The following is a 25,877-nucleotide window of genomic DNA, read 5'->3' as shown; positions in this document are numbered from 1 at the left end:
ACGCCTTGTACGGTGTACCTAAAATACATTGAAAAGTAGGCAAGTAGCACTGTACGTCTGGACCCGACCAGGGCTAAGTACACAAGAGATTCAGAAGAGAAGTGTTCCTCCCTCATATGCTTAGGACAGCCCTTCATGTAAGGTTTTCGCGCGAGTTGTTGAGTGGGCGGGCTCGTGCGTCAAAGCGAAGCGTTCGATTGGGCAGTTACAAGTTACCCGCCATACATGCAAATTAAAATGTACTGTGGACCAATCGCATGTCACGTTCCGACGTCTTCCCGGCACACGGTGGCGCGAAAACTCCGTGTGGTTTTCAGACAACGGAACGGAGCACACACACACAGTTCGTCCAGTCTGTTTGTCTATTCATTTAACACTTAATACTATTTTATAAATAATTGATCATAATGGCAACGGCCGTTGTGGAGGACCTGGAAATGAGGGAAGCTCAGAGGGCTTACCTCGACTTCTTGGATGACGACGTAAGTTGAACTTTTTGGCTTGGCTAATATAAATGTATTTATATGAAAGTGACACGAGCAGCCATGCGGCCTAGACAAGAGGACCAGTCTTAATTAATGTACAGCAGCTTCATCATGCGAACTCAACTCAACTCATATGCATTGTCTGTAATTAAAGTCAAATACGTTTGAGTTGCTTGCAAGTTGCAACTAACACGATTACTAACGTGCACATGATTAGTTTATTAAAATATAGAAGTTGATTAGCATTACACGTATTCGCTACTAGGTCAAAATGTCAATTTCTTATTAGTAGTAGTTCTAAACCGATTAAACCATCAATGTTGTCTTACAGCAAGACCAGGGTGTGTATTCAAGCAAGGTCCGGGACATGATTAGTGACCAGAAGTCTCGTATGATCGTCAACATCAACGATTTGAGACGACGAAATGAGACCAGAGCTGCAAAGTAAGTGAACATGGCTGATTTAGCGTTTGTTGTTCTTCTCACTGATCATTGGGTATCTTAGATCCACGCCCACTAGCCTGAACTTTGTCTTTTTAAATGATGATAATAAGGAGGATCGTTGACATAGATTCATAAATAGCTTTGTGTGTGTGTTCTTATGTTCGCAAGGCAAGCCCATGGCACTCCCTGTATGTGCCTGTTTGTTAGTACACTGACAGAAAAGATTACTTTTAAAGAAATGTGTCCATTTTGAGACTGGACAGTGATGAAAGACAGTTAGGCAGAGGAGGGTTTATCGTGCAAGTCCTGTGTTGGAAACTAGAGAGAAATTTGAGAACCAAACCCCTTGTTCGGGTTATGTTCCTCCATAGCCTTCTAATAAGCTAGTGGTTCTCAAAGTGGGATCCAGGAACCCCCAGAGGTCCTTAATGGGTTTCCAGGGGGTCCTCAGCAAAATTAGATAATATAGCATCAAAATCAGCGCTTTGGGTATTTAGAAAAGCGCTATGTAAATTTGAGCTGTTATGTTATAACCACTTTGATACAGTATATTGGCTATTCGAAAACAGTCTTATCTACAAGCTAAAAGCACACTGCGGGACGTTGTGAGCTTTTAAGCCCAAACCACACCAATGGGTTGCCATGCAACTTGCATGCGGGCCCTTTGTCTAAGACACATTTCTTCCTCGGGAGACTAATAAAGTATACAATACAATACTCCTTGCAACCAAACGGTTGCAAGTAGACGCATGTAGACTTTGGGCTTTAGATTGTGGAAAATGTGGTTTGTCGATGACGTGAGAACCATTGCTCGCAACAAAGCCACCTGGAGAATATTCAGTCAGTCTCTGTCCTGCCAGGCTGATGAGCAATGCCTTCGAAGAGCTTCTGGCGTTCCAGGGCGCGCTAAAGGACCTGGTTGCCAACATAGATGCCACCTATGCCAAGCAGCACGAGGAGTTCTTCATTGGCCTGGAGGGGAGCTTCGGCAACAAGCACGTCACCCCACGCACGCTCTCCGCCCGCCTACTGGGTAGCATGGTCTGCGTGGAGGGCATTGTCACCAAGTGTGAGTACAGTAGTGATCTCCATATATGGAGCTGACCTGTTCTGACAGTCCATATGTTTATCCTTCCCCGTCCATCCTTCCTCTTCGATGTCTCCCTTTTGACTGATACCTGCCCATTTAAACTCTAGACCCCAAAATTATTAGTGCAGCCACTCCCGGCAGCCAGCAAAAACTAGAGTTATCAACAGGCCCGAAATTTAAGGCCCGGCCCTACCCGGGCCCTCATGAAACCCTGTACACTCAAGACACTGCCCCCGTTGCCACCCTTAGATCTCCATATATGGAGCTGACCTGTTGTGTCATTCCATATGTTCATCTGACCTCATCAAACCCTATACACTCAAGACACGCTCCATATATGGCCAGTACAGAATTAATTCCACAGTTGATCTGATCTGTTATACATTATTTGTGACTTTGTTATAAAAGTATGTGTTCCAATCCTGACATTTTCAGACACAACAAGAATCTTTTTCAGTGCAAAGTCCTGAGTTTCCCTCATTTTGTATTATGTAACCTATAGATGAATCCGCAGAGCGGCATTCATAACGGTGTCAAGCAGCACCGCAACGCACCGCAGGTTATGATTGCCTACAGGGCAGCGCTCTGTGGATTAATCAATCCTGACAGCATGGTTTGCCATTTGAATTAGCTTGAGTGAGTATATGTATTATTCATCTCCCCAGGCTCCCTGGTGCGTCCAAAGGTGGTGCGGAGTGTTCATTACTGTCCTGCCACCAAGAAGACCATAGAGAGAAAATACACAGACATGACCTCCCTGGATGCTTTCCCTTCATCTGCCATCTACCCCACCAAGGTAAGGACTCGCATGACACAGACCTGCATCATATTGTTGTTTAATCCTATGTGATTCTATCTAAGAAGGGCCAACGGTATTTCACCATCAGTTTATGCACTGTATTTATACATAAATTGTGAGGGTTGGTTTGACAATGAACGTACCGCTGCGATTATGAAGTGATGGTCTTATTTTAGACTTATTTATATATATATAAATAACATCCCCAGGATGAGGAGAACAACCCCCTGGAGACAGAGTTTGGCCTGTCTGTCTACAAGGACCACCAGACCATCACCGTGCAGGAGATGCCGGAGAAGGCGCCCGCTGGCCAACTGCCTCGCTCTGTCGACATCATCCTGGATAACGACCTGGTGGACGTGATCAAACCGGGAGACAGGGTCCAGGTGGTTGGAACATACCGCTGTCTGCCCGGCAAGAAGGGAGGGTACACTTCTGGAACCTTCAGGTGAGGAATGATGTTTGAGGACAGAGTTATAGAACATCATCTTTTTATTGTTTAAGGCTGTAGTAGCTGCCACTTTGATTGTAATCGTTATATTGAACGGCTCTGTGGACCAATGGTACCTTGCTTGATGTAGTACACAAGAAGAAATGCCTTTAGCTGTGAGGTTTGCAGACAAAGCATTCAGTACATCCAGGTAGTTTGAAGGACCATACGGGTGGTCTGGCATGTTTAGCACAACTTAAATGTGCAATGTTTAGCCAACTGTGACTTAGTTCTACAGGTATGCTTCTGACCTTTGAACATTTGTTCAGAAAGTGAGGTCTATGTTTATGTGTCTCCAAAGCTGTGAATAGACGCATGGAGGGATCACGGCAATCCAGCTGTAAGCACAGCTGTTGTGATGAATCGGGCCCCTTTTTTGTCAAGTGAAAAAGAACTGTGTCCTCCTTCTTTCCCAGGACCATCATGGTCGCCTGCCATGTGAAACAGATGAGTAAGGAGGTGGCTCCTCAATTCACTGCTGATGATGTGGCCAAGATCAGACGCTTCAGGACATCTGAATCCAAGGTGATCTGATGCAGCAATGTCATTGTGAAGTGTTGCCAATTAATTGATTCAACTTGTTTCTGTATTTCCTGAACTAGAGAAATCACATTAAACATACGTCCTTTCATATTCCGTGTTCTCTTCAGGATGTTTTCAAACAGCTGGCACACTCTCTTGCCCCGAGCATCCACGGCCATGAGTACATCAAGAAGGCCATCCTCTGTATGCTGCTGGGGGGTGTTGAGAAGGTCCTGGAAAATGGGTCACGCATTCGAGGAGACATCAACGTTCTGCTAATCGGTACTGCATTGTTGTCATCAGCGTTTCAGCATTTTCCGACGTTATTTATTTGTCTCCTCATGACGGGTTGCTTAGCACAGTGTGTTTTTACCCGTGTATTTATTTTTAAGTTGGCCCATCAGTACCTGGATCGAGTCCCAAGTCCAGTAGTCCTTGTATTGACTCTCTGTCTGTCCATGCATTCCAGGTGATCCGTCCGTAGCCAAGTCACAGTTGCTGCGCTACGTGCTGCATACAGCCCCCAGAGCCATCCCCACTACTGGACGAGGCTCTTCTGGAGTGGGTCTCACTGCTGCCGTCACCACTGACCAGGAGACTGGTACGACACACACACACACCCCTAATGTGCAGAAATAAATAAGTGTACTCCATGGGCACCAGAGTTATTACAGATTTTTCTTTAACGAATGAAAAATGCTTTGTCCTAAAATGATGAATTTGTGGCTTTTTATTTTGTCAGTGAAAAGTTGTACTGTCAGAAGAAAGCCTGTTTCAGAGGGGAAAATGAAAAACAATACGTTGTCAACAAATTATCATTGTTTGAAAGAACTATTTAATATCTACTATTTCTATCTATTTTGTAGTCGATGTTTTGTTTGACTTTTATCGATGCTTGATAAAGGGGAATTTTGCGTATGATTTACTTTCTGTAGATGGCTTGTGTGGAGATGTGATTTACTAAGCCTTTTTAAACAACATACACATCATTCAACAATCTCATGTCCTCTCCAGGTGAGCGTCGCCTGGAGGCAGGTGCCATGGTGCTGGCCGACCGGGGTGTTGTGTGCATCGACGAATTTGACAAGATGACGGACATGGACCGCACGGCCATCCATGAGGTGATGGAGCAGGGCCGTGTCACCATTGCAAAAGCAGGCATCCATGCCAGGCTCAACGCCCGCTGCTCTGTGCTGGCTGCTGCCAACCCTGTCTATGGCAAGGTGAGTCTGTAGGGACTGATGTGTCAGACATGCAGGTCCTAGAAAACAAGGCCTTGGGTCATTTGGCTCTAATTTCCAGGCCATAAATACAGTTCAATTATGACATGTAAATAAGTCCGTTGGATGAGGGCTAGGTGCACAGAAAAATGACATACCAAGAATTCTCCATTATTGCCAAAGATTTATTTTGTAAATCAATTCCAAAAATAATGTTCCAAAAAATGCCTCAGAAAAAATACTTCTTGTACAAAAATAAAAATATAACTCCAAAAATGAAAATAACAAACTTACATGATATATGCTTAAAGTCAAGCACCCAGTCTGGACGTTACCAGTCCTAACACTGTCTTAGGGCAGAGCTTCCTGCATTATGCCCACTCTCCCTCCATCTCTCACCATGGACTGACTACCTGCAGTATAACTCAGGCCTCTCCCTAGTGGCCCGTACCACCTGTCTAGAGACAGCTTTCCCCAAACCATTCACTTACATTTACTAGTGAACATGTAACACAGAAACATTTCCAAACATGTACAGTATAATTGTCAATCCAAAATGATTAACACACCAGGTTTTAAATAACCCGTACCGTTGCAAACATATTAAAGAATATGTATTGCCAGAACCCGGCACCCCTGCAACATGGTGCAACCCAATAAATGATATAAAAGTCATAGCTGTCATGTGATAAAGACATGTAGTAACATTCGCCCGCCTGTATCCTGTGCCCAGTACGACCAATACAAGACCCCCATGGAGAACATCGGGCTTCAGGACTCCCTGCTGTCGCGTTTTGACCTCCTCTTCATCATGCTGGACGTGATGGACGCTAAACAGGACAGAGAGATCTCTGACCACGTGCTGAGGATGCATCGTTACCGCGACCCCCGTGAGCAGGAAGGATCAGGTACCGTCACATCCTGACTGTTCATTTAGCCCTGAGAGTAGGGGTCCAATTTGGTTACATCTGTAACATTCGAGAGCTAGAAAAACTGCAAGGAGTTGCATTGTTGCGGTTGACCTTAAAACTGTTTTGTTGCAAGTGGTATATATATTCTTGTAGTATTATTTGTGCTTATTTTTTAATTGTTCCCCATCTCCTAAGTTCTGGCATTCGGTGGGACAGTCGACGTTTTGGCCACAGAGGACCCAGACGCAGCACAACAGGATCAAGAGGAGCTGCAGGTTTATGAGAAACACAACAACCTGCTCCATGGCAGCAAGAGACGCAGGTATGCGCACGCACACACACAATTTCTTTTTTGGGTCTAGAGCTAAAACATTTGGGAACTACTGAGCTAGTAGATTTGTTACAACTGCAATCTTTGCGTGACACCTTTATAAATCTAGAGTGCATCGCCTTTTATCCTTGCAGGTTGACTTCAAAGGGATGAAGTGTCAAATGTAAATATAAGAATCCTTTGTTTCAGGGACAAGATCATCAGCAAGGAGTTCATGAGGAAATACATCCACATTGCCAAGGTACTGACTCCAACGCTGACACAAGAGGCGGCCAATCACATCGCAGAGGAGTACTCCAGACTGAGGAGTCAGGAGCAGCTGGGTTCAGACATTTCTCGGGTAAGTAGAATATACACACACACGCACGCACCCAAATTCATGAAAGGGTTTTGGAAATTCACAGGGGAAATAGCTCAAAGTGCTCAATTATAGTTTACCAGGGCCTCCTCATAGACAGTTTGCCCTAAAGTGACCATGTCCATAAATGGACACTAAGAAAGAAAATATAAAAGGTAATTGAGTGCGGTATTTAACAACCACAGACCTGTAGAAACCATATGATACTGTGAAATACTCCATCATCGTTGCTGTTCATTGAATAAGCCTTTCTTTCCATCAGACCTCTCCGGTGACGGCTCGTACACTGGAGACCCTCATCCGTCTGTCGACGGCCCACGCCAAGGCCCGCATGAACAAAACCGTGGAGCTGGAGGACGCGGAGGTGGCCGTGGAGCTGGTCCAGTTCGCCTACTTCAAAAAGGTTTGCTCATGCCTTTATATGCTGTATGTAACTGCATACCTCCACTCCATCCATTCAGAAGCGTCCCTAAAGTAGTGACGTTCGTGTCAAAGATTCTGTCCTTTCAGTTATTACTGTAGAGTTTTATCTAACTTTCTTTGTTGAAACAACATAGCCTTCCTGTCCAATCTTTAGATACCGATAGTGCAGTAAGTTACTATAAGTGCAGTTGTGAACGCTGCTGTATAGGTTACAATGTGGGGTTTAGTGGTGGAGCCACACTATGGCTGCTTGTGTTGATGCCCTAGTGTGGTCTGCATCTCCTTTAAAATTAAAATAACACTGAAAGAATAACACAGATTATAACTGCTATCAGGGAACTTTGATGATGAGCTGTATGTTCTATAGGCCGAGCTGTAACATTATTGTAAAATGGATTCTGGATTGGGACGCCAGCGTAAAGGAATCTCATATACAATTGTTCTGTGTGCTCTGAGCAGGTTCTAGAGAAGGAGAAGAAGAGGCCCAGACAGGAGCGCGACTCTGGGTCAGAGGATGAAGAAACAGAAGCAACCACACAGAGCTCTCAGAAGAGCACACCGGCTCGGTCACAGACAAAGAGGTACACACACACACACACACACACAAAATGCCCAAGTTCTCCTAACACAGTACGGTTCATGACATTAATCAATTCATGCGTTTGTGTGTTGTAGGAGTCGCCGTGAGTCTCAGGGCGACGATCCTTTTGACTTTGATGCAGAGCATGACGTCCCTGAGAGTAAGTCCACTGTTCCTCGAAGACCTTTTCTTAAGGAAGTTCGCCTTTATGTACATTAAAGTACAACTCCTTTACAGGTAACTTGAACAGTTACCTGCACCATCTGATAAAAAATGGAGTAGACCACATCTTATGGCTAGTGGTGCTTTGTTATAGTCTTAATTCAACTATTGTGGGCACGTCATTATAAGCGAGGCACCTATGGGCAAGTCAACATCTTGGGAGTTCAACTATTTTCACCATTTGCTGTATGACGAAGTTAACCATTCTCTTTTCCCTCCCCAGTTCAGGCAGGAACACCCAAACCTCCCGCGCCACAAGAAGAGGAGGAGGATGCTGCCATCCCCCCTTCACAGCTCTCGGCAGACAGGTGGGTTCACTGGCAAGCGAGTTTCGCTCTTCGTAATGTGTGGTTTAAAGTGATGCCACACACAAAGGGAAACAAAACGTTTCATTTTTGTTTGCTTGGCATGATATTGTCCTAATAATAATTCCACCTTTTTGTGCGTCATTCACAGGCTGAAGGAGTTCAAGTCCTCTCTGTTCGCTGTCTTCCAGTCGCTCCACGCTCAGTCGGTGGGGCTGAATGCCCTGACCTCTGACCTAAACAAGGAGCGCCAGATGCCCTTCACAGAAGAGGAAATCAGCGCGGCGCTGAACCGCATGCAGGACGACAACCAGATTATGTTGGCAGACAACATCATCTTCCTCATCTGAGGAGGAGCAAGAAATGTTTCGGAGGAGGGTTGGATTTTGAGATGTTTGTCTCTGAGAGCAAGAAATGGACTTGTGAAGAAAGAAAAGTAATTTAGCCGTTTTTTGTTTTTAATAACATTTTAGTTTTCAAGGTTTAACAGTTTTTATAGAACTGTTTAGTAATGGTCAGTTACTGTTCCTTTTCGAAGCCAACATCGGCTGCATTTTTGTTTTATTTTATCCACTAATACCTTTAAAACAATACAAGTTTGAGGATGACGTCTTTTTTTTTTATAATCGGGGTTATAATACATTTCTGTTATTGGAATTTGGAATAGCCCCCCCCCCCCGCTTCCTTGTGTATATAAAATATTTCCATGGTTATTACTGTATGTATATGCACAGCAAATGGAAAATAAAACTCCATCTCATGTTCTTTGGTTGGAGCGTGCTTGATTGACCATGCAACAGTGGGGAAAGCGTTTGTAAAGGGGTTATTTACACTTAAGTGGAAAGGGCTGTGAAGACTACAAGAGGACCAGAGGAGTGACATGACATGACTCGGGTCACAAGCCACATCCAATTATGAAGGTGTCCGGTGCATGGCAGATCCATAAGCTGACAATGTGTCGCACCGTTACGTGTTGGCAGCTTGTACTGTATATTATCGGCAATATTTTGCATATTGTATGACTTAAGTATCTGGTTAAACTACTGTACTGCCCCACCTGCACACCCTTAATTCTGTCTCAGTGGTATGAGAAACAATGACTTGAATATCTGTATTCAGCTACTCAAGTCTTTTGCACCTGCTAACATTTCAGCATTTATATGGTAGGCAAAACGTAAGTGGTTAAAAAAAAACAGGTTATAGACATGCAGTCAACCTGATTTTTCTGATTTGTTTGATAACCATAGATGTGGTTCGATCAACCTACATACAGTATACGGTAAGACCGTTTGTGATTCTACGCTGTGACCCAGTGGTACGGCGGGCCAGACATGAAACAAGCATTTCCACCACCAGCAGCAGGCCAGGTTTCAAGTTCTGTAAACCGTCGAGCTGTAACCTATGCCTGCCTCCCCCAGTCTCTTACATTAACCACATGAACGCTAGTGTCCCAATTCTGGGCATTTAACAGGCAATCATTCAGCAATAACAATAATAAAATATTTGATGTACAGTTCAAAGGTTTTTGTTCATGACAATGAGAGATCCTATCATTTTTTGCATTTGTATGGTGACTCAATAGTGACTGATTCTGAGAGTTTTTGCTTGGTGAGTATTATGTCAAAGAGAAGGCGTTGGAGTTGAATTGACCTACATTCAGAGATGCTTGCCTGACTGACATTAAAACATGGATGCAGGCCTGCATCCATGTTTTAATGTCAGTCAGGCAAGCAGCGAACAGACCACGCCAGCGTCCTCTCCAGTAGTCCACACTGTCACACACTGCTGCTGCAACACTCATCCATGCCTTCATCACATCCAGACTCGACTACTGCAATAGCCTCCTGTATGGCGTCGCCATCAAGGTTATCAAAGAACTACTACTATGTTCAAAACTCTGCCGCCCGCCTGCTCACCAGAACCCGGTCCAGGGACCACATCACACCTGTCCTCCATGAACTCCACTAGCTCCCAGTCAAGTACAGAATTGACTTCTCTGAACAGAATTGACCTCTCTGAACTCATCGAATGCCTGCTCCCTCAGGTCAAGCACTGCCAGCCAAAATGCAATTAACCTGGTTTCATAGTAAAAACATGTATATAATTATATTATATATAAAGATAATTAACTACTCTCAATGATTTAATTAAAAACTTGAGTGTGTCTCTTTCCATAGAAAAGCAGCTGGTTCTGACCTCATTCAGACTAAGATTTGGTACCCCTTGAGCGTCAGAGCAAACAGATTTAGCTTTAGTCTGTGATTTCTGGTTGAGTTAGGATACAGTTTCTTGCCCCAGTTACGTAGAACTTTTCAAGTGAAGAAACTTGCTTTTTGTCACCTTGGAAATGTCAGACATATTGTTTTAACTTCTTCACAGATGATGTCACATTTTCACACATTTTAACAGCATGTGTCGTACAGAAGTATCAACAGGGTCATCCGTTTGTAAGTTCACACGTGCACACTGCAAACACACATATCCACACACGCACGCACGTACATGCTCTTGTGTACAGGTACATAAGCGTAAAATTATAATGTTCTTGTTGCTCTTACATTGTAGCAGCATTAATAATAATATAGAAGGAATAATATTATTATAATCAAGGAAGAGTACAGTTTGACTGCTGTCCTAGTGTTTAAGGTGCCGTGCGCAAGGTTCTTACTGTTGTTTCAAATATCTATTATACACAACACATCTATATAATAGATGTTTATGACATACTAGTAAGGACCTTCAAGCACCTTGGTCTATATTATATACATCCATACACTAGTACATCTGTGCACCATCTCAGTGGCTTATGTTTAGAGTGTCTGCCTTAAGATTGGGAGGTTGTCTAAAAGCCACCCTGCTTGACATTCAGCATCAAGGGTTGGATAGAGGTAGAGTAAGTCCCCAGCGGTGTGCTTGTATGTCAAGCTGCCTCACACGAAGGAAATCTCTTGACCTTTTAGCCACATTGCTCGGGAACTGTTGGTTCCCAAGGCTATACTTACTTATTTATAAACATCTGTGTACAAACTGTAACACACGGGGTTCGACAACACACAGGGTGCTTCTGACCCCAGACAGGCAGTCGGGGGCGGGCGACTGCCTGTCTGACACGCGCGCACACACACACACACAGACACAGACACAGACACAGACACACACACACACACACACACACACACACACACACACACACACACACACACACACACACACACACACACACACACACACACACACACACACACACACACACACACACACACACACACACACACACACACACACACACACACACACACACACACACACACACACACACACACACACACACACACACACACACACACACACACACATACAGCCAATGGGGAAATTGTTGTTATTGTTCCACTGTATCATCCATAAGAATGGGGTCAGCTCAGCTGTATTGACAGTGCAGATGTGTATTGTATTAAAGTGCATTTACTGCAGATTGCAGACCGGGCTCACAACAATGGGTAGTTGTTCACATAATTACTTTCATGAATCATCTGCATGTAAGATGATTGGAAAGAACAATAGATACCGTAGATCAATCAAAGAAAGGACCAAGAAAATAACTCAAAGTTTAAGAAAAGGACAGAGAAACAAACGATTGAGAGGCAAAGTATGAAAGTGTCGTTGAGTGTCTTGTTGTTGTTGAGTTTATCTTTCAGATCAGAGACAGTCAAGAGGAAATGCAGTGCTGGGTGTTGCCAACGCACTCACCCACAGTTTGCCAGCATAAAAGCACACATGCAGCGCACACGCACACAGTTTGCCTGCATTAACACAAACGATAATCACACATCAGTTTGCCTGCATAAAAGCCACGCACACGCCCGCACACACGCACGCACACACGTACACACGCACACAGTGTGGCTGCATAAAGAAGGATGAAGCCGTAGCAGTGTTGCACTCTACAGAGCAGACTACACACCAGCATGCTTTGGGTGAGTTGGGTCTCTTTTTGCAGTATATTCACTCTTATTAATTGTTACTTATTCATGGAAAATATTATTCATATTTAATATATTAATATGAGTATGAGTATTGTGCCTTCCTCCTTTTCTCAATAACCAACTTGGAACATGCAAGATAATTGAAAACAAATTCTCATTTATAATAATGAGACCGCAACAAAAATAATATTGGAATACAGATATTTGGAAAACAGAAAATCAAAATCCAAACATTAGGGATATAATATATCCCAGAAGATGTTTAGGATATGGTTTCTGTGGAACTGAGCTGAGACATTTATAAAGGTGAATGTTTTTTTTCTTCATACAGAATGTTGACCCACGTTTGGTTTCTTGTGTGTAGGCAATCAGAGCTCTGTTGGCACTGGGCTTGCTAATGGCATCACACAGTGCCAGGAAAGGACGGAGGGTTTTAGTGGAGCTGGAGCGAGGTATCAGTCAGAGGGAGCGATTCTTCAGCATTTCCAGTTCACGCAGCGCTAACATGTCTCTTTCACCCTGGACCTACAGGTGAGAAACACTTACTATGATACAATTAATTAATTATTGAATTCATGAAATAATCAATATAGTAATATAAGTCTGAACGATAAAGTTGAATTGGAAGGATGTTACATTTTTAAGGCCTGAACAGAAGACAAACTACTGTAATCTGAAATGTCATCCACAATGAAAGATGTAAAAGTAAAATAAAATGAATAAACACTAATGATTAGAAAAAAGTAGTGACAAGCAGTAGATTATAAGATCATGTTGTGTCTCTTTCCACCACTCTGCTACTTCCTTCCCTCACACCATTGTTTATTTTCTTTCTTTTTCAAAATCTTTTTATTTAAATCACAGCAATCTCAGGGGCAGGCAAATAATGAAAATACTTTGCTGCTGAACATCCCACGCCCCTCCCAGACTAAAGAAAGAAGAAAAGTCTCCTTCCCACACACATTTAATCTGTGATTTTTCTGTCTTCTTAACTCTAGAAAGCTAAACTTAACTCTAGAAAGCTAAAGCTACTTTCTACCTTACTTTCTCTCTCTCTCTCTAGGGACACATTTGATTCGTCTCGGGTTCCGAACCGGATCTTCCATGCCCACTGTCTGACCTCCGGTTGTCTGACTGTCCAGAACGGAGAAGAGGACATGAGCCTGGAGGCCAAACCCATCTACTACCAATTCCCGGTCCTCCGCAAGTAAGGCGTTCATTTCAAAAGCCTCATTTCAACGACAAAATCTGTAATTTGTTTAATTTTAAGCGTAATTCTGGAACAAGGGCAGATACTTGAAAAATATATTATTATTATTATTATTATTATTTCCCAGGCCCCTCCTCCTGTTTGATTCCTTGGCGTGTTAATAATACCGCATGCTACAGTACATTGTCCCCATTTGGATAATTATTTCTTCTTCTTTTATTTATTTTTTCTTCTTTGGAAATCTTCCCAAAATAGGCAAAGGATGAAAGTGGCTAATTTGCTTTTTATCATCCCTTACCACAGGGTCCAAAAACGTCAAAATGGGGCCAAAAGTGGAGGCAGGAAGAGAGGGAGGATGTTTGTCTTCAGACTCGGTATAGAAACAGTGGCGGTGGGCTGCACCTGTGTGAAGCCCAGTATAGTACCACAATGAGTTATGCTGGGATGAAGACATTGGTTTATATTGCAAATTCTATTTTTTTAAAGAGATGTATTATTATTCTGTCCAACCAAATAGATGTTTCAATCATTTCTTCTCAGGGCAGTTGATGTAAATAGAATTGGACTGTTGCGACATAAGTTTTGTTATGCCTACTAACATAGGCCTACCTTGTATTGTAGATAATTATATAATAAATAAATATGAATATATGTTTCATTGGTCAAATAATGTATAGAACTCACAGACACATTTTTTTTTAAATACCCGAAATAGCACATTTGTGTGACACTCTACATGGCGAGGCAGGGCATTCATTTATGAAAGAAATATATATAAAGTTGAAATATGGATATGTAGAAGGTTTCAGCCCGACAAAGCAATGTACTGCAATGCAAATCAAGCTCTTGAGGGAACATGTCAAACTACAAGGTGAGAAATAATGACAACCAGAGCGAAGCTGTGAGTTCAGTCAAGCTTCTTTTTACTGACCATGCCGAACAGAGACAGTCAATTCAATCCTTAGGATACATCAACACACAGACACAGCAAATACAAACCCCAAAGTACAGCTCCCTAATTACAGTGCAAACGTTTTAGACATCACAGTCAAGTCAGTATGACTCAAAAACTCCAATTTCAGCAAATTGATCGATTTCCCTCTCTGTTATTCCACTCATCCAGGTGTTTCTTATAGGAATTCCTCTTATTCCTTATTACAGTGACACATGCTAAGTGCAACTATTGGCTAGTCAGAAGGGGGGGAAAAAAACTGAAAACGATTTGACCTTCCATACCTCCTCATCTCTGACAGCTGAATTTACTCTACATTTAATTCTTTGCCTCCATGTGATCTGTCTGCCTGTTGTACATTCATCTAACTGCACTTAATGTATTCTATGTGTACGGTTACTGTATGTGCTTTTGAGTTGTGCTTCGAGTGCAGTCAGCGCTCTAAATCTCTAAAATTCCTTTCATATAGCCTACTACTACGGCACTATGCTACAACTATAATCTAAAAGGTTTCTGTAGTTTCTGTCAAATGACAAAACGCAGCAGAGCTACTTATACGTTTCAAGCTTCCATTCTAGTGCTTTAGATTCACTTTAAATTCTCGCCAAAACACTTTGGCACAAAAAAAGCTAATCTAATGCTTCGTTGTCATTCATAAATTATTTGCTAAGATGCCCGGCCCGACGTTTCCATGTCCACAGGTAAACTGTACAATCCAACATAGTGCAGCAAAGAATTGACGTGCGATCAGCGGAACTGTGGGAAATGGCTAATCAGATCTGAACGGTATGACTATTGTGTGTGCGTGCGCAAGTGCATATTTGTGTGTTTGTGTATTTACTCTGTAAGTATGCGTGTTTGTATGTTTGTGTGCTTGTATGCAAGCATGTGTGTGTTGTGCATAATGTGAGTGTGTGTGCGCACGCGTGTGTGTGTGTGTGTGTGCGTGTGTGTGTCTAGTCTACTGGTAAGTACTAGCCTATCTGAAAGCGGGGCTGTAGGGTTCTGAGACTTTAACCACATTAGGCTATGACTGAACAGGTTTTCTAACTACATCTTTTACGGTTCCTCATGCACATCATTTCTCCAAACCAAAAAAAACAGTACATCATCACTCTTGGAGTCTTGGTAACACGTTAGCTAAAAAGCTGGATCTAAAACATTTGGGATCCACGTGCCTTTCCTCCTAATTCGAGTGTAATTAGACGGTAACAACATGTAACAACATTGGGTCTGACATTCAGCTTCTCTCGACTGAACATCCATGTCGTGAGTTGACGGCTTGCTTGTTCAATTAAGCGATACCTAAAGAAAAATAATCTATTACACATGCTCAGTAATTTTGTTTTGTATAACAACCATAATTTTACTATACATTTTCGTTGTTACTGTCTTGTTAAACCAGAATTGGGGAAATGATGCCGGTGTCATTCACAGTTACCACATTCTGCTTTGACTCAGCTCTGTCAAACTGTTCTTCAATTATAGACTCCTCTGTTCAAAATCTTACACTGAACCTTTTTTGTGTAAATCATTTAAGGCTAATTTATATAACATACTACATCGCATTTTTGGCCAGCTGTGGATTTGGCATACGACTTATTAGTATGAACCTAACCCCCCGCCCCCCCACAACTTGTTCCCAATCGTTACAGCACACATAAAACACAAAACCTTGCCCTTTCTCCTGGGTTTATTTTCAAGTTCTTATTTTGGTTCCTGCACTCTTTTGATCTCCTTTTTTATTTATTTATTTTATTCAAGACTTTCTCTCTCTCTCTCTCTCTCTCACCCCGTCTCTTCCTCCTTTACTCCCTCGCTCCACTCGTCTACCGGCAGGCTTCTTCCTTCATTTCCTTGTTCTTCCTCACTTCCTCTGCATGTTTATCCTGCAAGACACAAGAGACAACAATCGTAACATCATTTGCATTTTGTGAAAGCCTTTGCATGAAAGAGAAGAGAACAATGAACAATCTGAGCAAGAATATTAAAAAACGCTATTCAACCCCATGTAAAATTCATGAATATCAACAAGGATAAAAATGGAAATGTTTCAGAAGTTTACGATTGTTTTCCCTTTTTTATCAAATGTCAAAAGTACATATTTATTTATATAGAATGTTTATTTAAGAATAAAATATGGCAATATATATATATATTTTTTTACAGTATAGGCCTAATTAAAGCACAATAAAACAGAGTTCTGGCCTGGGGTGTGTGGTTCATTTGCCAATATTGAACTGCATGTATCAATAGTTGTGAGCATGTTTATTATTGCTTGTGCTTAGGCCTACCTGCCTACATTTATTAGGCCTAGTCGTGGGTTTTAAGCATTTCTATTTATTGAAAACGGTGTTGAAGTTAATCATAGTTGTTTGTCACCCGTCTCTCCTACAGTACTGGTGATCCTCTAGATTGGGGGAATACTATGTCAGTGTTGGCTGATGAATGAATATCAACATCCTAATACATCCTAATACAAAATCAAATTATGACAGGCAATTCCTGCTGTCAAAAACCACTTTGTTTGAAATATAGACACTCATGCTCTCCAAGGTGTGATTTGGGGCAGTGTTGGCTGGGAGGAGGAGTCCCTAAGGCCCTATACGTCCTCTCTGGGGGGGGGGGGGGGGGGGGGGGGTACCTGTCAGTGGGGAGTGTTGGCTGATGAATATCAACATCCTAATACATCCTAATACTGAAAAATGTGTCGGCCTCCTGTGGGGTTGTTTGTTTACAAAAACTGAAAATCTTATAAAGTTATAAAAAAAAAAAACTCCTGGTGGCGCTATAACAGGCTGTTCTGAATAATTTGGGGCAGAGGTTCATGTTGGCATCCAGGGAGTGTGTGTGCAAAATTTGGTATCAACCGGGTTAACGGTGCCGGAGATTAGCTGTAGGCTACACAGATGGACGGACAGACGGACACACACACACGGACACACAGACAAAACATACTCTTCGGCCTGGTGGAGACAATTATCAACAATCGGCTATTGGAGTGAGTTAGGCCTACATCATGGCACAGTAACTACTGCAAATCAGCAGAACCCTCTTGTAATTGCGCTTTAACGTTCCGCTCCATTTAGTGTAGTAGTAGCAGCCTTTCCAATGAGCCAGCCAACATGCACAATAGCAGAACCAGCTGGACCTGAATGAAATGGAACACGTATAATTGTGTGTTTACAATTCCATGCCAATGTGGCAGCTGTGAAAAAAGCTCTAAGGTTAATTAATTACATAGCCAAATAGTCTACTCTACTAGTCTGTAACACACCACCTGACGAGGCAACCTAGAAGAGTAAAGAAAATATGTAAGACTTTCTGTACCTTCTCCTGCAGCCTCTCCAACATGGCGGCCAGCAGAGCCTCTCGGTTCTCCTTGTTGGCCTCCATCTTCTGCTCCAGCTTCTCCTTGGCGTTCTTGATGAAGTTGTTGTTCTCCTCGAAGGCCTTCTGGATGACCTCACGCTCATGCTCCCTCTTCTCTGCAAGGTGCTTCAGCAGCTCCGCCTCCTGGCACTAGAGGGCGACACACACACAGAGAGCAGAGGTACAGTCGACCATAGACAGGGAGGCAAGAAGTTGGTGGCAGTCAGCATGTAGGCCTATCTGTCATTTTGTAACAAGCAGGGTAATAAGTAGAGGGGACCAGTATCTCAACTTTTCTTTGAAGTGGCCTTTTTTTAAGAGACTAGGCCACGTACATTCTCTGCCACTTTTAGAAGATGGTGTATCATAGGAGAGTATAAATTGCAAAAGGTAAACACACATGGCACTGAGTACAAATCTTCACCTTCCATCATCCATTACTTTTGAAATTATGAACCCATGGATCTTTAAAGGGTGGGAAGCAGGGAAATTTACTTTTAAAAATAATGATGCATATCTATAAAAAAAAAATAACCCTAAGGATGTCCAGTAAAAAAACGATTTAGGCTTTTTCATTTCCTTCCACAAGCTATGTCCCTCCCGTGACCCTTCTCTTCTCTTCTCTTCTCTTCTCTTCTCTTCTCTTAATTCTCTTCTCTTCTCTTAATTCTTTCTATCCTCTCTTTATGCCCCCCTTCCCCTCTCACCTTTCTCCTCTCCTCTCACCTTTCCCTTTCCCTCTCACCTTTCTCCTCTCCTCCGCAGCCTCCAGTCTTTTCTGGATCTCCTCCAGTGAGGGGTCTCGGCGCTGCGGCATGGAGGTGTTGAGGTCCGGCACGCCGTCAAAAGACGGGGGCTTGAGGATCACCTCGAAGGCCTGGCCAGAGGCTCGTTTGTTCAGTTCAATCACCTCCACGTCCTTAATGACACACCATCCGCCCAAGTCCACGGCATCTGTCAAGGTATGGTCATACATACAGTATGATATATACGGTATTATACCTGTGTGTGTGTGTGTGTGTGTGTGTGTGTGTGTGTGTGTGTGTGTGTGTGTGTGTGTGTATGTGTGTGTGTGTGTGTGCACACGTGTGCGTGTGTTTTCTGTCAGAAAAGAAAACATTCTACAATACATAATTACATATGCATTCTCAAGTAGCAGATCTACAAGCTACACCACACCACACATCATCGCAACACAGCAGGTATGGGGTTAATATAGCCTACTGCGGCCTGGGCCGTGGCTCAGTGGTCCAGGCACCTGGGCTAGTATTCCAGTCTGGCAGTGTGCCACAGTGCCGCGGGTTCAACTCCCGATCCCAACGGCCCTTACTGCATGTCTTCCCCCCATCTCCCTCCCCATTTCCTGTCAGCCTACTGTCTGTCCCTCCATAAAAAATATAAAATAAAGGCGAAAGCCACAAAAAAACCATTAAAAAAAAAGAATATATATATATATAGCCTATTATCACCTTCTGCTTTGTATGCAGTCTTATCTGTAGTCTGTGGATTCAGGCAGGCACACAACAGAGACACCAGGGGGAGCTCTTTCATCTTCTCTTTGTAGGCTGAGGAGTGGGACATAATGAGCACACATCTTTTACAGTCAATGGCACACATGTAGGCACACACACACACACACACGCATGAGCACGCGCGCGCACACACACACACACACACACACACACACACACACACACACACACACACACACACACACACACACACACACACACACACACGCATGAGCACACACACACACACACACACACACACACACACACACACACACACACACAGCTTGTGTGGCCGCTGACAGCAGAATCTTTCCTTTTAAGAAAATAATTGACGTCATTAGTAATAATTGCATTGCTGGCAATAATAAATGATTATCGACCAATTAGTCTCTACTTCTCTATCGAAGCAGCAAGAGTTAAACACATGGAATAAGTCATTGGGGAATTTTCTTTTATGCAAATTTATTTTAATAACTAACTAGATAACTAAGTGATTTAATGGTATTAATTCAGACCTCTTCCATGCATGCAGTCATGGATATAAATATATTTGCGTGGTGGAATAAATATATGTGATATCAGGTCACGAATTATGAGGAAATGTAATACTGTAATGTGCACTGATAAGCTTCAATCTTCATTGTTAACATAACTCTGATGAGTTGTGTCTGTGTTGATAGTCCATTTGACTGCTGTCACTTACCTGCCAGAGTCATTTTGTCTCAGGGTCTGTCTTTCTGTCTGTCTGTCTGTCTTTCTGTCTGTCTGACAGTGTTTCTGTCACTCCAGGGAAACCGACGATCCTTCTCACTCTGACTGAAAGACAGAAAGGGAGAGAAAGAGAGACAGAAGGGGGGGGGGGGGGGCAAACAGAAAGATGCAGGAAGAGAAGGAGAGATAACGAAGATGAGAAAAAATTGTCTGAAAAAGAGAATGGAGAGTTGCGACATGATGCAAGGAATCCTGGGAATTATTATTTTTGACACCCAACCACCCAGCTACCCAGCTACCCAGCTACCCACACACATAGCTCCGTAAGGGAGTGGTTGCACCACTCAAAAAACAGGAGAGGAGAGGGACATGATCTAGTAACACCATGGTTGACAAATCTCATTGGAAGCCTATAGGCTAGGGATATTTCACTTTTGGTCATGTTATCGTCTACCTCTACGGCAGGGATCCCGAATTAATTTTCTTCAAGGGCCATATTTTGACTAGGGTACCAGGCTGGGGGCCGATTCCGCACGCGCAAGGTCGAGGTCTTGATAGATCATGATAGATTCATGATAGATTAATCGACTTATTTTCTGTTGACTGATACTGCCCTCCTAATACGTGATGGGGCCGTGGTTTATCATTTACTGTTTTAATTCTTTTTAAATCATTATTTTGGAAAATAACCTCCTCCAGCGCCGCTCAAAAAATCCAAAAGAATTATTAAAAATAAATATAAACAGTAAATGAAAAACCACAATATCATCACAACAGAAAAAAGGTCTGTGTTTTCGATGAATCTATCATGGTTAAAATGGAGTTTGAAGTTATAATGGGTTTGTATAGGAAGGGGGTGTGGCAGCTAGTTAAATGAATATCAAATATCTAATTAATGAATCAAGCAACTTAGAAACTGTCTGGGGTGTTCACATAAGCCTGAGTAGACAAAAGTGTTTTTTAAAGTGAAATATTCCTTTAAAATTCTGTTTAATTCATTTAAATTAATCTAGGATTGTATAGCTTTAACATCAGATACAATACAATACAATACAATTCAAATAAATGTATATCTTTATACACAGCATATTAACAGTTTTATATGTTCATTCATGCTAAGTAGAGCAAAGCAGAGAGAGAGAGAGAGAGAGATGGAAGGAAAGAGCCCAAAAATCAAAGCCAAGTGTAACCACTCCCATCAGCTGCTTCCTCTTTCTCTCTCTCTCTCTCTCTCTCTCTCTCTCTCTCTCTCTCTCTCTCTCTCTCTCTCTCTCTCTCTCTCTCTCTCTCCTCCATGTTAGATGGTATGCTCAGAACTGAATTTATGTACATGTGAAGGATGCTGTAAATCTGTCCCTTCTCTGCCATGCAGGCCTTCATGAAGGAGAACTCCATAAAGACAACTTTTATATAACCTGCAGAGCCGATAGAAGCTCACTCCAATCCAATGCAAAAAGACAGACGGACAGAAAGACGGTACAGTATGTATCAGTATTTACTTTACAAATGATAGTAGTATAAAAAAAATTACCTAAATCAGAGAAGAAGCCCACTAAACTGTATGCAGTGGTTCACTGTGTGAAATGTGAAAATGGCTGCCTGGGAGGCTGAGACAGAGACAGAGAGGGAGAGAGAGAGAGGGTCTCATTAAGTGCATTCACTCCTCTGACATGCCCCCCAGAAGAACTACCACACAAGGACGTGTATGAAAAACCCTCATACTGCATGCACACACATGCTGCAGGCACACACACATTCAAGGATACATGTGCTGGTCTGTGCAGTGTGCACTGCATATGCACACACATTTTACCCACCCACCCACACACAGTCACACACACACACACACACACACACACACACACACACACACACACACACACACACACACACACACACACACACACACACACACACACACACACACACACACACAACTGCTCAGTTGTGTCCAGTGCCATAACGTCCATTTTCTGCTGTAAAGGACACCTCAAAGAACATGCACCCATGCGGATACGTGCAAGCACACATACACACACAGACGCGCACACGCACGCACGCACGCACGCACGCATACACGCACGCACGCACACCTGCTCTCCTCATCTTGTGAAAGCACCCAGGTTGCTGATCAGTGAAATGTTTCCTGCAGGGGTAAGCTGTCCATTGCGTTTGTCAATAGAGAAACAGAGAGAGTGGGAGAGAGAGAGAGAGAGAGAGAGAGAGAGAGAGAGAGAGAGAGAGAGAGAGAGAGAGAGAATGCTGCAGAGGGAATGGACTTGAGTCAATGGACTCGTAAAAAGGCCACACTACACTTGGAGAACAGTTTGATGATAGCATTTCTTTGCCCTTCTTTTTGTGACAGGACAGTGAGAAGGACATGCAACACTGGAACTGAGCCAGGAATATTGCTGTTATTATTATTATCCAGCAATGTGATCCCACCAGTCAATGTTTTTGTTCTACTTCCGCTTTCACAATACTTACAAAACTTAAGCTTTGTTCTTTTGCACCTGGTGTGCTAGCCGAGTCTGGTAAATGTACATTTTAGGCGTTTAGCCAATGCCAATTCCGATCATCTGAATGACTGAGCATTCAGATTTTGTCTGGACAAATCGATGCTGTAGGGAACAAACCTCTCATTTCTACTCTAGAAGACCACTGATTCTCAATGTGGGATCTATCATCTGGTGATCCTCTGTGCTCCATAAGGGGGTTCCAGAATCCAGCTAAATGATTTATAGAAGCCAAATGAACCCTTACCGGTCTGTAACTCAGAGAGTGTACACATTTGTACTACCAAGAGTCCCAATGAAGCCTGACAGCGCATCGCGGGTTCGAGTCCCGATCCTGACGAACTTTCCAGTATGTCGCTCCCTGTCTCTCTCTCCTCGTTTCCTGTTTGTCTCCACTTATCAATAAAGGCAACAAGTACAGTGTAGATTGGGGTCCCAGAGTTAAAATCATGTATCAAAATGGGGGGTCCTTGGTGTAATCAATGCATATCAAACTGGGGGTCCTTGAAATGAACATGGACATGGTTAAGACATGAATCTCTGGTCTAACACCTCCCTGCTGCCTCTACTACAGCCAGCCTGTGTACACTCTTGGAGCAGGTGAGTCAGGTTTTAATCCCTGCATCCCTGCTGTGAGGCAATGTTACACATGAATCACACCTTCAGATATGGATGGATTTCAACACAGGAAGCCAGCCAGAGACATTCTGCCACACTGTGGCTGAAATATATTAAATATTTATCAAAACAAGGGTGTAAACTACTTTACATAAAATAAATCTGAAGACATTTTTAAACACTTAACATAACAATAATATATAATAAGTGCAGTTATGGAAGGGGCTTTCGATAAAATCATGTTTTAAAGATGGAGTGCCACGATTCTTCCTTGTGTCTATGAGGTGACAGTACTTCATTAGACCCCCTGGTATGGTTTTTATGTGCAATGATGTAGTTGTATTTAGGGTTTCTTCCTGGAGGCTGGACGCTTGACAGTCAAACGTGCCAATGAAATAAACAGCGATAGTGTGACGTATAATTACGCACCTCCCCCTCATTTTCATTGATTTATAATACGACAACCTTTGTGGGCGGAGCTACCACAAACACACGTACTGTATTGATTAAGCTTGAGATTGTTACATCATTGTAGCCTATTAGTCATACTGTGGCAAGTTGGCAACTCTACACACAGTAAAATTCATAATTTTCTGTTATTTTAATTCCAAGAATGGACCCGTACTGAAAATCTGTGTGCGGATTTGTTTTCTGGATTAAAAAGCAAAGAACAAGGAGTTAATGTTTGAAACCACACTCTTAATGTAATTGGGATGAGATGTACAGTAGTACAGTAGGCCTGCGTTCTCCATAGAACAACATTTACCCAGCACGCTGATAATAGAAAACGAGGGCTGAATTACATTATTGTGTGCATGTTCTGGTTTTCTTGCTGCCAAATGCTTAAGCTCAGATTAAAATATATATACATGCACAGTATATACATATATTTCCTACAATTATATCCCAGTAAAGCCAATAAATAATAACACTGTTTTTCCATAATGGGATTTGTTTTCCCCAGCCCCAGCAGTCATTATGAGAGTAAGTATCAAATGATCTTTTAATGGCTAGACATCACAGTTTCATATGAAACTTCCGTTTCCTACGCATGGCTACCACAGATGCATCCAGTGACCCGGACAAGCTGTCTGACCCGCAAGAGAGATCAGCTTTCCAAGAGAGAATCAAAGGTACGTTTCTCTGTTGACTACAAGGTGGAATTCAAACACGTTCTATTTTCATTTAATTATCAAGGACAGGGTTGATTGTGTGGACAAGCTGTCCCTTTCCCTTAGTTTTAAAATAAGTCTACAATGAAAGGAGAGGAAACCAAATATCTACTATACTCATCCAAGAGAGAATTAGCCAGAGGAGATATCTGGTTTATGAGCTTCGGGCACATAGCTACAAACAGTAGGCGTTCTTCTACCTGACACCAGGGTCGAAATCCCTCAACAGAAGAGTGGGGACTAGGGAGACCACCTCCAACCTCTGCAGATGTAGTAATATTGTATTAACTCTCTAGCTGTGCAGCTTTAACAAGATCTAAGCAATGAATACACTGTCCACCTTTAGGTTAATTTAAGAGGATAATTTAACAGTTTACGAATCTAACGTTTTTTTTGTCTTTGAGTTCAATTCACAATAAAGCTCGAATTACACTTCAGTTGCGAAGCCATGTTGCAAAAATAGCAGATCTACAAGCTCACGAGTGTCATGAGCTTCTATAGCATCGGCTACTAAGTACAAATAAGCCTTGAGGGTTTTACTGTGTACTGTAAAAGATATGTCATGTCAGCAACGGCTGGCGCATCAAAGTAAAGCAACATGACGAACATCCCAGCGGGTACACTGATGCTGGAACGACACTAATAACCTGTCCGGTCCCATCTCACCTATCCCTCTCTGATTAATAGCTGCCAATAAACTTCTGTGCATATACATTATCTGTGCATTAGAGTGAAGCCCTTACGCGCACACACACGCACATGCGCACACACACACACACACACACACACACACACACACACACACACACACACACACATGCGCACACACACACACACACACACACACACACACACTCTAGCATGTAGGAGCAAAGCTGCATTATGACAGATGGAGGATCAATAATAAATGACACAGACTGTACACAGAATGTGAGCACACCTTGCGGTCTACTCCCTCCCCTCTCTCTCTCTCTCTCTCTCCCTCTCTTTCTCCTGACAGCGGGCAACACTGCACACTGCATCATTCCTGTCTTTAGCCCGCTATAGTCCTGTCTCACGCACACACGCACGCACGCTCACACACACACACACACACACACACACACACACACACACACACACACACACACACACACACACACACACACACACACACACACGCTAATACGCTTTCTCGCTACACTGATCCTAGGTCAGAAATGCACAGTACAGTACATATATTTGCTTGTATAGTTTTTGACTTACCCTCTTTCCTGTGGTTCTTGGGTGATGCTTAGAGGTGGTAACTATGTACGGGTACCCTGTCTGGCTCCTCTAGATACAGGCACCGGGCAACAGCATCAGCAGCAGCAACACTTCTGGGTGCATGACATCACCAGGCACGGCTCTTATTGGTGCGTGCCACTGCCAGCATCGGTCTCCCCCAGCCAATGGCAGTGAAGAGGAAGGAAAGAAGGGGGGCGGGCTTTTGGCTCTTTTGTGTTGTGCTGCAGGGTGGGAGGCAAAAACTGTATTATAATTACATACATGGTGCACAGGAGGGGCGTGTGCGTGTGCATGTGCGTGTGTGTGAGTGATAGAGTGAGAGAGAGAGAACACAGGGTGCCCTGCTGCTGGGCAATGCACAGATATCTAAATTATTTAGGTCT

At 42.9% G+C, this 25,877-nt stretch overlaps 3 protein-coding genes across 3 annotated transcripts; 2 read left to right on the top strand and 1 right to left on the bottom strand.

The window, feature by feature from the left end:
* Window positions 1-326: 326 nt before the first annotated feature.
* mcm3 (minichromosome maintenance complex component 3) lies at window positions 327-8,908 on the top strand. The gene is made up of 17 exons (XM_080790328.1): window positions 327-482; window positions 817-929; window positions 1,790-1,998; window positions 2,685-2,815; window positions 3,028-3,266; window positions 3,725-3,833; window positions 3,959-4,112; window positions 4,300-4,431; window positions 4,845-5,053; window positions 5,784-5,958; window positions 6,157-6,283; window positions 6,482-6,632; window positions 6,913-7,053; window positions 7,533-7,654; window positions 7,749-7,813; window positions 8,099-8,183; window positions 8,332-8,908. Exons 1-17 carry the CDS (start codon window positions 408-410, stop codon window positions 8,528-8,530), a joined length of 2,436 nt encoding a protein of 811 aa, XP_080646454.1. The 5' UTR covers window positions 327-407; the 3' UTR covers window positions 8,531-8,908.
* A 3,135-nt stretch (window positions 8,909-12,043) lies between these two features.
* il17a/f3 (interleukin 17a/f3) lies at window positions 12,044-13,996 on the top strand. The gene is made up of 4 exons (XM_080791546.1): window positions 12,044-12,154; window positions 12,528-12,694; window positions 13,227-13,370; window positions 13,677-13,996. The coding sequence occupies exons 1-4, from the start codon at window positions 12,146-12,148 to the stop codon at window positions 13,804-13,806; spliced, it is 450 nt and encodes a 149-aa protein (XP_080647672.1). The 5' UTR covers window positions 12,044-12,145; the 3' UTR covers window positions 13,807-13,996.
* Window positions 13,997-15,991: 1,995 nt separating this feature from the next.
* Window positions 15,992-25,552, bottom strand: stmn4 (stathmin-like 4). Its single transcript, XM_080790183.1, has 6 exons — window positions 25,474-25,552; window positions 19,915-20,027; window positions 19,167-19,262; window positions 18,443-18,651; window positions 17,656-17,847; window positions 15,992-16,214 (listed from the first exon to the last, which is right to left on the bottom strand). The coding sequence occupies exons 2-6, from the start codon at window positions 19,925-19,927 to the stop codon at window positions 16,155-16,157; spliced, it is 570 nt and encodes a 189-aa protein (XP_080646309.1). The 5' UTR covers window positions 19,928-20,027; window positions 25,474-25,552; the 3' UTR covers window positions 15,992-16,154.
* Window positions 25,553-25,877: the final 325 nt, after the last annotated feature.

This window comes from Protomyctophum bolini, assembly GCF_963924005.1.
Source record: "Protomyctophum bolini genome assembly, chromosome: 19".
Taxonomy (NCBI): domain Eukaryota; kingdom Metazoa; phylum Chordata; class Actinopteri; order Myctophiformes; family Myctophidae; genus Protomyctophum; species Protomyctophum bolini.
Note: the sequence above shows the minus strand (reverse complement) of the source record. Positions and strands in the feature narration are given on the sequence as shown.